The 15,122-nt window shown below is 45.4% G+C and overlaps 1 protein-coding gene across 1 annotated transcript in view; it reads right to left on the bottom strand.

Moving 5' to 3' along the window:
* The window catches only part of MAML1 (mastermind like transcriptional coactivator 1), a 45,639-nt gene that overhangs the window by 9,093 nt on the left and 21,424 nt on the right, over nt 1-15,122 (bottom strand). The window contains exon 2 of the mRNA XM_045527737.1: nt 1,015-2,430. Within this exon, the coding sequence (XP_045383693.1) occupies nt 1,015-2,430 (1,416 nt within the window). The remainder of the gene's footprint in view (nt 1-1,014; nt 2,431-15,122) is intronic.

Here is a 15,122-nt window from a genome sequence, read left to right on the forward strand (position 1 = left end):
AGCGCAAAGCACTACTCAAATGACATTTATCATTGTGTTGCTTTGCCTTTGCTAAGGTTGTGTTTCATGGCTGTGTAACATTTTAATGGCTGAAATAAGTGGAAGTATCAATATTTATACATGGATTCTCCTACTGGGAGATGCTTAAACTGCTTCCAGGTTTTGGCTATTAGAAATACTCATGCAACGAATATCTCTTATATATAACTTTTTTGTTCTGGATTTCTTTGGACAAACTTGCAGGGGGTAGAATATGTCAATATTTATGGACATTTTTATGGCTTATGAAAAACACGTAATGCCAATTACTTCCCAAAAGCAGTGTGCCCAGTTACATACCCTCACCAATATAGGAGTGTGTCAATTTCCTCAAGATATTACCAGCATTGAGTTTTTAAATTTATGATTTTTAAAATTTTAGAGTGTGCTACAAATACACAAAGACACATACACAAAGGTTTACGTACAGCAGTGGGAAACAGGAGCCAACCTACAGGGCTCTTTCTCCCCTCCAGAGCCACGTGGCCCTGCTTGGCGTGAGCATCATGACCAAGTAACTACAGGGTTTAGACGTGCTGGGAAGCAGCACAGACCTAAAATGCTACAAGCATACAAAAAACTAAGGGATTTTGAACATAGAAATCTGAAAGGTGGTAAAAATGCAAAACCTCTAAGAAGCACATCGAATGTGATCTTTACCTGTAAAAGCACAGCCACAAATGACTTAATTTAAATCCTATTGCATGAAAGAGACACTGGACTAAATGCAGGTGATTTTTCAAATGTTTATGCATTTAAAATCAAATTATACTAGGGAATTTTACTCTATTTTTGTTTATTAAGAATTGACCCTGGTTTATTTTATAAATTTCACTCCCAAAGGAGTCAAAGGACAGCAGCTGCTCCTCCTCTCTCTGTTCCCACAACTGCTTTGGACCGAATTTACATCCAACTTAGCGAGTAACCTCACTGAAGTATCTGCAGCAGTGACAGAAAAGGAAGCCACATACTTACCTGGCCAGGTGGAACTAGTGATCGGAAGGGCATACTTCCTGGCTTTGGTTTCATCAGAAACAAGGGGTTTTGCTCACTGCTCAGATGGGACAGCTGCTGGGGAAGATAAGCCACTAGGGCTGGCTTGCTCTGGCCAGACCCAGGGCTGCCTTGCCCACAGTCTGCTTTGTAATGAGAAAGGGGTTTGGTATTGCCATAGTCCAGCACCGACCCTGGGCTATTCACAGAGTTCTGATTCAAGTTACTTGGTGGCTGGTGACTCAGCAGGTTCACATGGCTGGGCTGGAGGTAGGGTCCTCCAGGCCGAGGGGAACTCTTGTTCACACTAGGCATCATGAGCAGTTTGGAGTTAGTGAAGTCTTGCTTATAGCCAGGAGGGCTGGCAGGCTTCTCCATGGGGTAAGGGGCATCTAAGGGACTGTGGGAGGGCCCCGTCTGCTGCCATGTGGACATCTGGCTGGTGGCTGGTGCTGGGGCAGCCTGCTGTGGGTTCTGGAGCATGTGCTCGCGCTTCTGCTTGGCAGCGATCTGCTGGAGCTGGTGGGCAGAGGACAGCTCTGAGGCCCCTCCTGGACCCTGGGTAGGCAACACTACACTCGCGAGCGCTCTTTGTGTATTCTGGGCTTGGGCTGATGCCGGCATCAGGTTTGGACTGGTATTGTCTGCCCCAGGCTGACCAGAGGTGTGGAACAGGGTCTGAGAGCCTCCCAGGCTGGGAGAATCTGTGCTCACAGGGGCGGATGAAGGCCCCAAAAAGGTCTGTCCTGCAGACCCAGCCCTCACTTGTGGAGAGCCTAACTGTTCTTGCTCAAAGGCTGCTGGAGAGAATTCCGTCTTAATATTAACATCCTGTGCCAAGGGGGTTTGTGTGGCAGAACCAGAAGACTCTGGGTCTTTCTTCTCCTCAAAGTCCTCATTAAACAGGTCCTTCATGTCTTCATCGGGCACTGACCTGTTCAGCTCCTCGATGAGCTCCTTCCACTCCTGTTCGTTCAGGTTGAGGTCAGGCATGAGGTTGCTTTGCGCTATGGAGCCTCCAGCCCCAGCAATCATGCAAGGTAGGTCATCGACAGGTTCCTGCTTCAGTTCTTTACCCAGGCTCAGAGCAAATGACTCACTGGGGTTACTCCCTCCATTCAAGTGGAGGCTCGAGTCAGCCAGGCATTTTTTGTTGACAGAGTCCAGCCCCAGAGGGTGCTTCCCACTGGACTGCAAGGCCTCTCCCCCAGGAGGCTTGTCAGGCTGCCCACACGGGGAGGCTGGAGGCAGTCCATTGGAAGAGACGGCTCCTCCCAGAGGGGCCTCCCGGCGGGTCTTCTTATGCCCAGGGAAGAGTTCTCCATAGCCATTCTGTTGATCGCCATTCTGAGGGGAGGCAGCACTGTCAAGATTCCTCTTCACCGTATCATGAAGATGCTGAAAAACAATGAAAAAGAGAGATGTAGGTACACTTCATGCACGAGGCCTCCCTGCTTGCAGCAGCGACGAAAGCCAGGGGCCTGTGCTCTACAGTGCTCCTGGGGGCTGCTTGCCCAGGCTCACCTCCCTCTTCTGGGAACACACCTCTATCCCCGACAACGCTGCCTCTCACCAGTTCTGTACCGGGCAGAATCGATGTCTAGTTCAGCCGTGGGGAAGTGAGGTCTCAGTCCCTGGACCTCTGCAGTCCTCTCTTTGTGCAGGATACAAGCCTGATGCTGTCCACAGCCACCTCATCTGAGGGTTTGCCCGAGAATGGAGCCAATGAAAAAGGGCCAAAGGATACACCTGCATTTTTGAGTATGTCATTGAGCCCTGGATCTAGGTGTACCTAAGACCAGCTACCCCTAGACTTTCTACTTATGTCAATCAATAACTTCCTTCCTGTGTTAAGCCAGTTTAACTTGAATTTCTGTTGCTGTCAACTGAAGGAGCCCTGACGAGTAAGGTTTCTCCCTCAGGTGTCGGTGGGTGCTGACCAGAACACCACGCCTCCGTCTGGCTACACAGGCCAGGGTTCACACCCTCCTCGAACCCCCCTCTTCTCCCCAGGCTGGGCTGCTCCCTCACATGCCATGCAGGCAACTGTCTCGCAGCTCTTGTCCCACTTTCCTCCCCGTCAACTGACTCCCCTGCTCCCAACCACCACCCACACAGACCTGGCCGCTTCTTACCAAGACCATGCATATGGACACAGTCATGTTTGGTCTGGCACCGTAATTCTCTGCTTCCCATTTTCTCCCCAACGAGATGCCTTCAGCTAACCTTACTAAGAGTCCACCCTGTGCCAGAGACCAGTGCTGTGGGGCACGTAAAGATGAATAAGGTGGTTCCTGCTCTCATGGGCTCCCAGTCTTCTAGGACATGGGATGTGACTACAGAACAAGAACAGTGCATTAATAAACACCCTCAGAGTTCTGGGGCAGGGATTTCATGATGAGAACATGATAGAGGTGGGAGAGGGAGGAGAGAGATGGTATCTTTCCACTATTTCCCCAACCTCATGTTCAGCTGTCAGGATTTGACCCCTCCATTGCCCAGAAGAGGTGCCTTTGCTCAGCCTCTAAACATGTACTGTTCCTTTCCTATGTTTACCTGTGTTACATTTTTGCATTTCATCCCCCACCCCCAATATCATCCCTCCCTCCTAACACTAAACATCTCCAGTGTGTTATTAAAAAATGTACCAAATAACATCTTTAATTATTATCTTTAAGAGATTTCTGAGGAGTCCGCACTCTGTGCTGTCCCTCCCGTTGCAGAGAAGGGCCATCCTGACCACCACGCCCAACCCAGGCACAGAGTGCAGAAGTATTCCAACCTGGGTGTCCTGCCCAAGGCAACTCTGAGGGCACAGGGTCTCAGTAGCAGACCATCCCCCCAATTCTAATGCTCCCATTTGTTTTTTCCCCCCTTAACTGTTAAAGCTGACTGCACAGTGCTCCACAAATCCTAGCTGAGTCAGTATTTCTTTAAATCCATATATGGGTGCCTAAGTTGGTCTGAAAAAAACCTTAGGAATGCCTGACAAATGTAACTGTAGGGCAGAGGTAAGTAACTCAATCCTAGGCCCCAGTTCAAGAACAGGACTTGACTTTCATTGACTTTCACGTAGATTCTTCTGCTTCCTACTGCCACCTAGGGGGAAAGGGGATGGGAACCATGCTCCTGAAATGAACCCTTTATAAAAGCCATTGTTTGAAAAGTTTTCCTTTGGGGAAGGTAAAGTCATACCTATTGAAGGTCAGAAAAACTAAAAACAAGCTGCTAACATTTCTTGGATTTTTGTTTTTTCTATTATTTCCTTTTGCTCCACAAGTGCCAGGTCTGGGCTGTCTGCAAACCTGGGAGCTCAGTTTTCCATATTCCTAAGGGGAAAGATGGAACGTAAGGACCCACTTGATGAGTCAGCTGGTCATCCCAGATTAGAAACAGAATCCGTCTCTGCCCTAACAGTTATAAAAGCTACCACTCCCTCTTTCAATATCCACATGCAAACAGCTGCAGACAAGTTCCAAAGTGAGAACTCAATTTTGCAATACCAATTGCTTTTAGCCAAAGGAAACACTGGGCCGTTTTCTCAACTACTCACAAAATTTAACTGGAATGACGTAGGCAGGAATGGGGAGTGTGGAATGTGGTGGTCCTGACAGATTTTTTAGCCTTGAGCATTTGCAGAGTGCCTGGTATGTGCAGGGCACGACAGAGGAAGGCAAAAATGAGTAAGCCTTCCAGCCTAAGCTCCAACAGAGGTGGGAAAACTGCCTGAACAGATTACAAGTTATGTAAAAACAAACACACAAGATGTTATAAAGCAATATAAGACTGGCTGCCGTAAATAAATGCATGAAAAAATAAAAATAATAAACACATGAGCCTGTTCCCATCGTATCTGGTACTTCTGGGCACTCAGCTCAGAGGCTCTCCGCGCACAGGGCTCCAGGAAGACCCAGTTCTGGGAGAGAATGCGGTCAGAGGTCCACCGTCTGCTGGCGAACGGTGTGTGCCACCGAGTTCGGCTTCCACCAAGGACACGGCAGCCTGACTCCCACTGGCCAGTGCCCGCTCTCTTCTGGGAGGCCTCTGCCTCCAGGTGCCACCTCCATTTTCTGCTCTGGGAAAGGCTCCAGGATGTCGACACTGCTCTGAATCAAACTGGAGCTAGTCACACTTTGTGGACCGCTAAGCAGCATCCTGTCACCCCCCACGCACTAGCCTGACAGGAGGGTCCCTCACCCAGTCTCCACTTCCTCCTTCAACCACCCACCACTGCAATCCCAGGGTGCTCTGTGGTCAAACTCACCTAAAAATGACAGCACCTACGCTCTTCCACTCTGAGTTAGCAGATGTGGCTGTTGGAGACAGGTGTGGCTCTCTCATCAGCGCTTCCTATGCACAGGTAGCGACCTGGGACAGCCACTGCTGCCTCCTGCCCTTCCTCACTGGGAAACTTGCTTCTTCTCCTTCCCCTCTTCTCTGCTTCTTCTGTCATCCTCCTATGAGCCAGGTACCACACATCGCCTCCCTGGCAAGCCAGCACCTTGGTCTGCTGCAGTGTGGGCAGCTCGCCCTCTGGTCTGGGAAGGACGGCGACGCCGAGGAGGGCTGTGCTCTCCGAAGGTCACGAAGGTCAGCAGTGTTCATGCTGCGACACGCAGGCCGCACTTTCAGTCTCCTTTCCCACTCGCCCCTCCCTCCGCCACCTGCCACTTCATAATTCCCTCCATCTTTCAAGTTCTCTTTCTTCACACTTCTCTACCACATTCTCTTGCCTTCTCTTCTACTTTTCTGGTTGTTTCTTCTCAGTTTCCTTTGAGAAGTCTCCTTTTCTCCTGCCCTTGGATTAAATATCGAAGTGCTCTCCCCTTTTCACTCTGTGCTCTCTCCCTGAGATTTTCCACCCATTCCCATGTCTTCAAACTCCTACGAGCAAACAGCTCAGAACAAACCCAGCTGCCCCGGGACCAAACACCAATCCCTACCCAGCCCAAACTCCTTTCACCGCCCCCAGCGTGTCCCATGCTGGGTCACACGGCCTCCTTAGAGCATCTGGGACGTGCCTACTCACTCCTGTGCTCCTCTGCCCAGAAAGCTGCTTCCCTCTGATCCTTCCTGGATGACGCGCATCACATAACGCAGGTGGCTGAGCTCTTCAGTCACTCATCATCATCTGCTCCTCCCCACAGACTTCCTTGTTGGTTCCCCCGTTGGAGGCACACAGCTGAATGAGCCCAGCTCCCCCATTAGGATGAAGAGCAGAGACCCCAGCACTTAGGACAGTGCCTAGCATTCAGTGAGTATTTCTGTACCTAATCCACCCACCTCTGCAGAGCTCCTGACTCCTGCCTGTCCAAAGACTTACCTAGCACGCCTCTGCTTGAGTGAGCATGCCTCTACGTGAGTGTACACCGATAATTCAAATGAAATCTGTCCAAAGTTTATGCCAGCTTCTCCCCAGTCCTAGCTTCCTTTCCCTGTTCCTATCTCAGAGAAGGACACTACCAGCCACCCAGCCACAGAAACCAGACACCAGACAGCTACCCCTCCTCCACTCCCCACATCCAATCAGTGCCCAAGTCCTACAAGAGTCCACCTCCTCGTCCACTTCTCTCCATTCACCAACATCAATCTCTGTCACTTCAATCATTTAATTTAATTTAATTTTTTAGAGACGAGTCTTGCTCTGTCGCCTAGGCTGGAGTGCAGTGGTGTGATCAGAGCTTACTGCAGCCTTGAACTCCTGGGCTCAGGCTCAAGTGATTCTCCCACCTCAGCCACCTGAGTAGCCGGGACTAAAGTTGTGTACCACCTTTAGTCCCAGCTAATTTTTCTTGTTTTTCTTTTTTCCTTTTCTTTCAGAGATGAGGTCTTACTATGTTGCCCAAGCTGGTCTTCAATTCTTGGCCTCAAGTGATCCTCCTGCCTGGGCCCCCCAAAATGCTGGGATTACAGGCGTGAGCCACCACACCTGACCTCACTTGAATTAACAGATTGACTACCACACTAGAAAAAAAAAATTTTTCCTTGGGGCCACATGTTTTATTACAACAATAGAATAAAAACTTCGAAAACAAAACGATCCTTTCTAATTTAATGAAAAATTGATTTTTTATTGTTTTGTGTGCATGAGTTACATGCAATTAAGTTGTCAATATTAATTGTAACAATAAGAACACCAACAAGTAAGATTTTCACGAACCAACTGCAGTTACATATGCTTCACGAGGCCCCGGGCTCAAAACTAGCGTAAGTTAAATATAACTCACACGGCAGTTATGTGTTAACGAAGTATTATAGGAAGCCTCTTGTCGAGACTCCCCACCCCATCTGTATTTCATGCCATGGTCACAAAGATGATGCTGAAGGACAAATCTGATCAGGTCATTCTTTTCCTTAAAGCCCTTCAATGGCTCCTGGTTGCCCTCAGGTCTTCACAACCCTGAGCTTGGCTCCCACAAGGATTAAGTGCCCACCCTCTCTCCAGCCACACCCAGGCTGCACTCCCATGGTGCTGTTCACTGGTACTCAGCAGAAGCATAGGTTCAAAGCTGTAACACTGGAAGTTTCTAAGGTAACAATTATTGAATACTGGCAATTTCAACTTAATACTGTGCTGTTTTCTTTTTCCCAGGAACTCTCCCAGTGCCCCGCATGTACACTCAGAGGACCCTCAGAAACCCTGACTGTTGCCGGAAAAGACCCTCTCTTCAGGTAAAGTAGATCCATTTTCATGCAACATTCCAGGTTTCAATAATTTGAGGAAGGGAAAGCCATGTCAAGTAGCACTTATTACTTTGAAAAGCCACAAATTTGAAGTGCTGTAGGGATAAGTCATTAGTTACCTAGTGTGCCTCACCAAACACTCATTCCCAATTATTTCTTCTTCTTCTTTTTATTCATTTATTTATTTATTTTGAGATAGGGTCTCACTCTATTACCCGGGCTAGGCTGCAATGGCATCATCACAGCTCATTGTAACCTCAAACTCCTGGGCTCAAGCGATCCTCCTGCCTCAGCCTCCTGAGTAGCTGGGACTACAGGTGCCACCACCACACTCAGCTTATTTCTTGTGATTTCTTCCCATTATTATTATCATTAACTTATAATTCTCAGTTAATTCAAGATCTCACTTAACCTTCAAAATTTAAGGTTCAGAACAACTCTGGAGGATAAGTATCACTGTTTTTGTTTTACAGCCAGTGAAACTCAGAAAATTATGAGAGGTTTTCTGAGGTTTGAGCATTCAGATGTCTTGGGAAGGATCCCTTGTGAACGTCGGGGGTCTGCTGCCAATCCCCACAGCCCAGTCACCTGTGTCAGAATGAGAACTGGGCCCAAATTAATTCCACTTCCAGGAGTGATGCTGAAAGAGGAGCGTGTGTATGAAACACCAGCAGCTGAATGGAGTGCGTCAGAGTTTCAAACTGTGCAAAAAAGAGCACCCTCCCTAGGCAAAGCATGAAGAGTCCTATCAAGGTGTTATTACCAGAAAAGCGGGCTGCGCTGTGATGAAATCCCATACACCATGCCCACAGACAATTCTTTGTGAAATATTTAAAGAAAAAAAAAATCAACAGAACCATCTACCTGCTACTAAAAATTACCAACTTTAAGACATTATTGGCCGGGCACAGTGGCTCATGCCTGTAATCCTAGCTACTCTGGGAGGCTGAGGCGGGAGGATCACTCGAGGTCAGGAGTTCGAGACCAGCCTGAGCAAGGTTGAGACCCCATCTCTACTAAAAATAGAAAGAAATGATTTGGACAGCTAAAAATCTATATAGAAAAAATTAGCCGGGCATGGTGGCACTTGCCTGTAGCCCCAGCTACTCGGAGGCTGAGGCAGAAGGATTGCTTGAGCCCAGGAGTTTGAAGTTGCTGTGAGCTAGCCTGATGCCATGGCATTCTAGCCCGGGCAACACAGCGAGACTCTGTCTCAAAAAAAAAAAAAAAAAAAAAAAGACATTATTTGTCTTAGTAGTTTGGAATAGTCATTGATTTAGAATGCAAACAACCCAGCATGGTGAGTACTAAAGATCTCTGTAAGCTCCACTCTTGTCACTGAATCTACTTGTCAAGGACATACAGAAGATGGTAAGTTCCAGAGCAATTTATTTTCCAGAAAACTTTATAATTTGGTGCCTAAACATTTACACCATCACCTTGCTAAAAAATCTTTTTGGCCAGGCGTGGTGACTCACACCTGTAATCCTAGCACTCTGTCTGAGAGGCCGAGGCGGGAGGATCACTTGAGGTCAGAAGTTCGAGACCAGCCTGAGCAATAGCGAGACCCCCCCCCTCTACTAAAAAATAGAAAGAAATTAACCGGACAACTAAAAATATATAGAAAAAGTTAGCAGGGCATGGTGGAGCATGCCTGTAGTCCCAGTGACTTGGGAGGCTGAGGCAGGAGGATTACTTGAGCCCAGGAGTTGGAGGTTGCTATGAGCTAGGCTGACGCCACAGCACTCTAGCCCAGGCAACAGAGTGAGACCCTGTCTCAAAAAAAGGAAATCTTTTTGTTCTGAAATAATTATAGATTCATAGGAAACTGCAAGGTAGTACAGAGAGGTCATGTGTACCCTTCACCCAGCTGCCCCCAACGGTTGTATGTTACAAAATAATAGCATGATACCAAAACCAGGCATTTGAGACAGGTATAATGTGAGTATATAATTTGAAGGAGCTCAGGAAATTTCACTCCAAAATATGACTCCTTGAGATAAAGAGTGTTTTAAATTAAAGGCTCTTAAAGATCAACAGACATTGGAAGGGGCCTTCCCTCTTTCTTCACAAAAAAAAAATCAGACCCATCAAAAACAAGTGACTTCCCTTCTCCTCCTTTTATCTCAATATGTTGCAGAAAAGATCAAGAATGCAACCAGACCTGGTCCAAATCATTTTTAATATAATACCCATCTCTCAGGTTAATTTAATTTCCAAAGAGAATCACTTATAAGTCAATCTGTTTCTCCCATGCATTTATTCTCCCCAGTTATCTATATTCATCCTCCCTAGCAACCACTTACTGCCACTCAACAGAATTACCTACATTCCTCATCTCCCCCTCTAAAATGAGGGTGCTTAAACTTCTGGACCCCATTGGGATATCTGGCAATCACTCTTGTGATTCTCCCCAAGCACACAGCAAATTAATCTCTTTCTCTTATTAATCTGCCTTATTGTGAGTTTCCCCACACCCCTACAAGTTCTATGTCATCTTAGCACAAGACCACCACTTTTTTTTTTTGACAGAAAGCTTTTAAAGAGGCCAGGCATGGTGGCTAATGTTTGTAATCCTAGCACTTTGGGAGACTGAAGTAGGAGGATTGCTTGAGTCCAGGAGTTTGAGGTTGCAGTGAGCTATGATAATGCTACTACACCATAGCCTGGGTGACAGAGTGAGACTCTGTCTCAAAAAACAAAACAAAACAAAACAAAGCTTTTTTTAAAAAAGCTACTTAAGAAAGCAAGGCTATGGGCTATGTAAGTATTTAACATAATATAACTTATTTCTGCAGGATTATATAATAAAACAGAAAATTAGAATTCACTGAGAAATAAAATTGTTAAATAGATTGATTCTTGTGCTTGGCAGGCAGGCAGTATGTTCTCACTATAGAAAAACTAATTTGGGAACCAAATGAGACTCAGAAGGTTTCTTGGTGGACATGAAGTACAAAGCAGGCCATTGCCAACTGGCTGTGTGACTTTAAGACATAATCCATTTAGAATCTGCTTTCTTGGCCTACAAAATGAAGATGCCTGGGTTAAAGGTCCATAATGCTATACTTCTAATATTAATTATGACCCTGTACAGGGAGACACTCAGGGCTTCATGCAGTACTCATTCACCAAGGCCTACTATGTACCAGACATTGCCCAATACAGGCTGTGCATAAAATGATGGTACAGTACAATTCATCATTCAAAATTCACTAGTTTTTTGTTTTTTTGTTGTTTTTTTTTTTACTATATTCTAGGCAGAACAATAGGCACAAGGGGATAAAAAGATTAATAAGACATACTGATCTGTCCCTCCTCCTGGGATGTGATGGAGAAGCTATGGAGATGGAGGCAGGCCAGGGTATTATGGGAGGAAGGAGAATAGAGGGCAGGACAGCGTGGGGATGGCAGGGAAGACTTCCTGGAGAAGGGGACACCAGAGTTAAGGATTAAAGGAGCAGAAAGGTCATCCAGCAGAGGGGAGAGCATTCCAGGCTGAGAGGCAAAGGCAAATACACAAAGGAGCAGTGAATGGGAGCGGACAGAGGCGGCAGCAGGAAAGAACCAGCAGTAGTTGAACGCTGCTGACAAAGGGCACAACAGGGAGTGTTCAAAGAGAGAGGCTGGGAATGGATCACGATGGTCCCAAAATATCACTTACGGGAAAATTTTAAAATACACAAAACTACAGAGAACAGTATGATGAACCCCCCATATAACCATCACCCAACTTGGACAATATCAGTATTTAGCCAATTTTGTTTCATTTCTACCTCTCTCCCTCTGCCAACTGGATTATTTAAAAAACAAATCCTAGGCATTGTATCATTAATCCACAAATCCTTCTCAGTGTGTATCTCCAAAAAGTAAGAACTCTTAAAAATTTATGTGTGTATGTAACATCATAGTAGCATTATTATACCTAAAACATTAATAATTTTTTATTATTACTACCTCACACTCGTGAGGGTTGGCTATGATAAAAAACAAACAAAAACCCAGACAAGAAAATAACAAGTACTATCAAGGCTGTGGAGAACGTGGAACTTTGGTGCACTATCAGCAAGAATGTAAAATGATGTAGCTGCTGCGGAAAACAGTGTGGTCATTCCTCCCAGAACGAAACCAGAATTACCATATACGCTCCAGCAATCCTACTTCCAAGCACAGACTTGAAAGAACTGATAGGAAGGACTCAGAGATATGTGTTCACAGCAGCATTATTCGCAATAGTCAAAAAGTGGAAGAAATCCAAGTGCCTGTTTATAGCTGAACAGATAAAATGTGGCATATACATACAACAGAATGTTATTCAGTCTTTAAAAGAAAGGAAATTCTGACACATATGCATAACATGGATGAACCTTTAGGACATTTACATCAAGTAAAATAAGCTGGTGATAAAAGGACAAATACTACATTGACTCCACTTAAATGAGGAACCTAGAGTAATCAAATTCATAGACATAGAAAGTAGATGGTGATTGCCAGGGGATGGAGGAATGGACAGTTATTGTTTAATGGATATAGCTTTAATTTTGCAAGATGAAAAGAGTTCTGGAGGTGGATGGTGATGGTGGTTGCACAACAATGTGAATGTACTTAATGTCATTGTACTGTTGTACATTTAAATACAGTTAAGATGGTAAATTTTATGCCGTGTAAATTTTACAATAAAACTTTTTAAAAATAATTCTTTTTAAATTTTTTTGTAGAGACAGGGTCTCGCTACATTGCCCAGGCTGGTATCAAATTCCTGGCCTCAAGTGATCCATCTGTCTTAGCCTCCCAAAGGGCTATGATTACAGACATGAGCCATTAGGCCTGGCCTAAAAATAATTCTTTGTCATCCCACATCCCATCAGGGTTCAAAATTTCCCTGTCTCATTAATATCTTTTTATTTTTGAAATGGGGTCTCGCTCTGTTGCCCAGGCTGGAAAGCACTGGCATGATCATAGCTCACTGCAGCCTCCAACTCCTAGGCTCAAGTGATCCTCCTGCCTTAGCCTCCCATGTAGCTGGGACTACAGACGTGTCCCACCACGCCCAGCTGATTTTTACATTTTTTGGTAGAGATGGGGTCTCACTATGTTGCCCAGACTAGTCTCAAACTCCTGGCCTCAAGCGATCTTCCTGTCTTGGCACCCCCCCAATCCTGAGATTATAAGTATGAGCTATTGTACCTGGCCTCATTAATATCTTTTAAAGAAAAACAAAATAACCCCTTTATTATATGGAAGATTTCAAACATACACCAAAAGTACAATGGTATAATGGACCCCACGTGCCCACTGCCCAACTGAAACACATGGCCAGTCTTGTCTCATTTGTACAATACCCACTCCCTGGGGTAACCTGGGAATCATATCATTTCTCCTTAAATATTTCAGCACATATCTCTAAAATATAAAAGCTCTTTAAAAAATAACCCCATGATTACTGACTGTTCAAAAAAGTCAAACTGTTTTTACAGTTGGCTTATTCAAATCAGGATCAAATACATTATATTTGGTTGGCATGCTCTTAAGACTTTCAATATGGAACAGTTCTCTCTCCCTCTTTTTTTCCCTTTCCATTTACTTGTTTAAGCAGCTTAGTCACCTGGCCTGTAGAATTTCCCACTTCCATAGCTGGCTGATGAATCCCCAAGGTGTTCTTCACAAGTTCTTCTAATCCCTGTCCTTCCTATAAACTGGCAGTCAGACGTCTGACAGGATTTAGACTGGGGGGCGGGCATAAATACTTACAGGTGGTGTAGTCCTTTTAACAGGACCTTAGCAGATGAGGTCAGATTTGCATATTTATAAGCTCTCTGTAATGACCATGGAGTGAATGAATTTCAGGGAGGCTACAGCCAGAGTGACCAAGTAGGAAACTGTTGAAATAGTCCATGAAAGAGGAGTAGGACCCGATTGTGGGTATGAGCAAGAAGCAGCAAGATTTTTAAAATAAGGGTGGAAGAAAATTCAGCAGGTATAGGAGTCTGAAGGAGAAAGGTGTTTCTAACCAATCTGGGTGCACGGGTAAGAAAGAGAACAAAGGAAAAACAAGGTTCTCCTTAGCAGGAAGAATTGAGTTCTGTTTTAGCCATGAAGAAATGACATCCAGGTAACATCCAAGGGGCAGTGAATGACACTAAGAGTTCTGTGGAAAGACCCTCATCAGCAGGGCACACAGCTGACACCCTCAGTGAATCCGAGCCCTCAGGAAGAGGGAGAAGCCAGCCAAGGGGCAGGTGCAGAGCCCACAGGGAGACAGCACAAAGGAGAGAGAGAGGTTAAATGCATCAGAAAGGTATGGAAAGGTCAATGCTGAACATGTCCTTTTGTTCTGGCAGTAAAAGGGTGACTGATGATGCTGCCCTGAGCAGTTTCAGAAAGGGGACAGAGTAAAAACCCTTAACTTGAGAGATAATTGGGAGGTAAATATTAATAGAAACTGTATGGACAGTTCTTTCCCAAGTTTAGTTTTAAAAGGGAGATAAAGAGACAAAAGTACATTAGTGGTTGTCTAGCACTGGAGGGCAGTGGGAGGACTGACGGGTGATGCAAATATTCTAAAATTGATTGTTGCACAACTCTGTAAACACACTAAAAATCACTGAAGTGTACACTTTAAATGGGTGAATTATATGGCAAGTGAGTTATGTATCTCAATAAAGTTATTTTTTAAAAAGTAGGAGCCTGGGCATGGTGGCTTATGCCTGTAATCCCAGCACTTTGGGAGGTTGAGGTAGGAGGATAGCTTGAGCCCAGGAGTTTGAGGTTGCTGTGAACGATGGTCACACCCCTGTACATCAGCCTGGCCAAAAGAGATAGACCCTGTCTCCTCCCCCAAAAAAGCGTGGGGGTGGGGAGAGACTGGTTGGTAGCCAGAGAGGGTCAAAGGAGGGTTATTTTGGAGTAATAGACTTGAGCTCACTTACAGAACAGCACATAATTACTTGATTAAACTAGATCTCTCTAAAATCCTCAGGAACTCTGTTATTCTATGAATGCAATCAGGCTCTTCCATATGAAAAAAGATGTATCATGACAACTCCTGAAAGCATAAATATCAAGATCTTCCTATTTATGGGGAAATTATGACTTAAGTGAGGGGTTCTGTGCATGCAAGGGTGATGTCCCTCCTTTCCAAAGCCAAGCTCTCCACCGGGCTCTCTGCCATTCCCAGCCAGGCTCTTCGAGGCCTTCCTTCATTCAGTCACCATGCTTTCTCTGTTTTCCATTCTTCCTTTTTGCTGGTTCTTTTCACCCCTAACCAATGACTAATGCTCACAGTACCTCCCATCTTTTAACAAGGTCCTATTCCATGGACCATTTAGCATAGTGTTAAGAGCACAGCAAGACCTGCTTTGAATCCCCTTAGGATGCTTAGCTGGAGTGTTTCCTTCATTGGGGTC

Source organism: Lemur catta, chromosome 16 (assembly GCF_020740605.2).
Source record: "Lemur catta isolate mLemCat1 chromosome 16, mLemCat1.pri, whole genome shotgun sequence".
In the NCBI taxonomy this organism is placed as follows: domain Eukaryota; kingdom Metazoa; phylum Chordata; class Mammalia; order Primates; family Lemuridae; genus Lemur; species Lemur catta.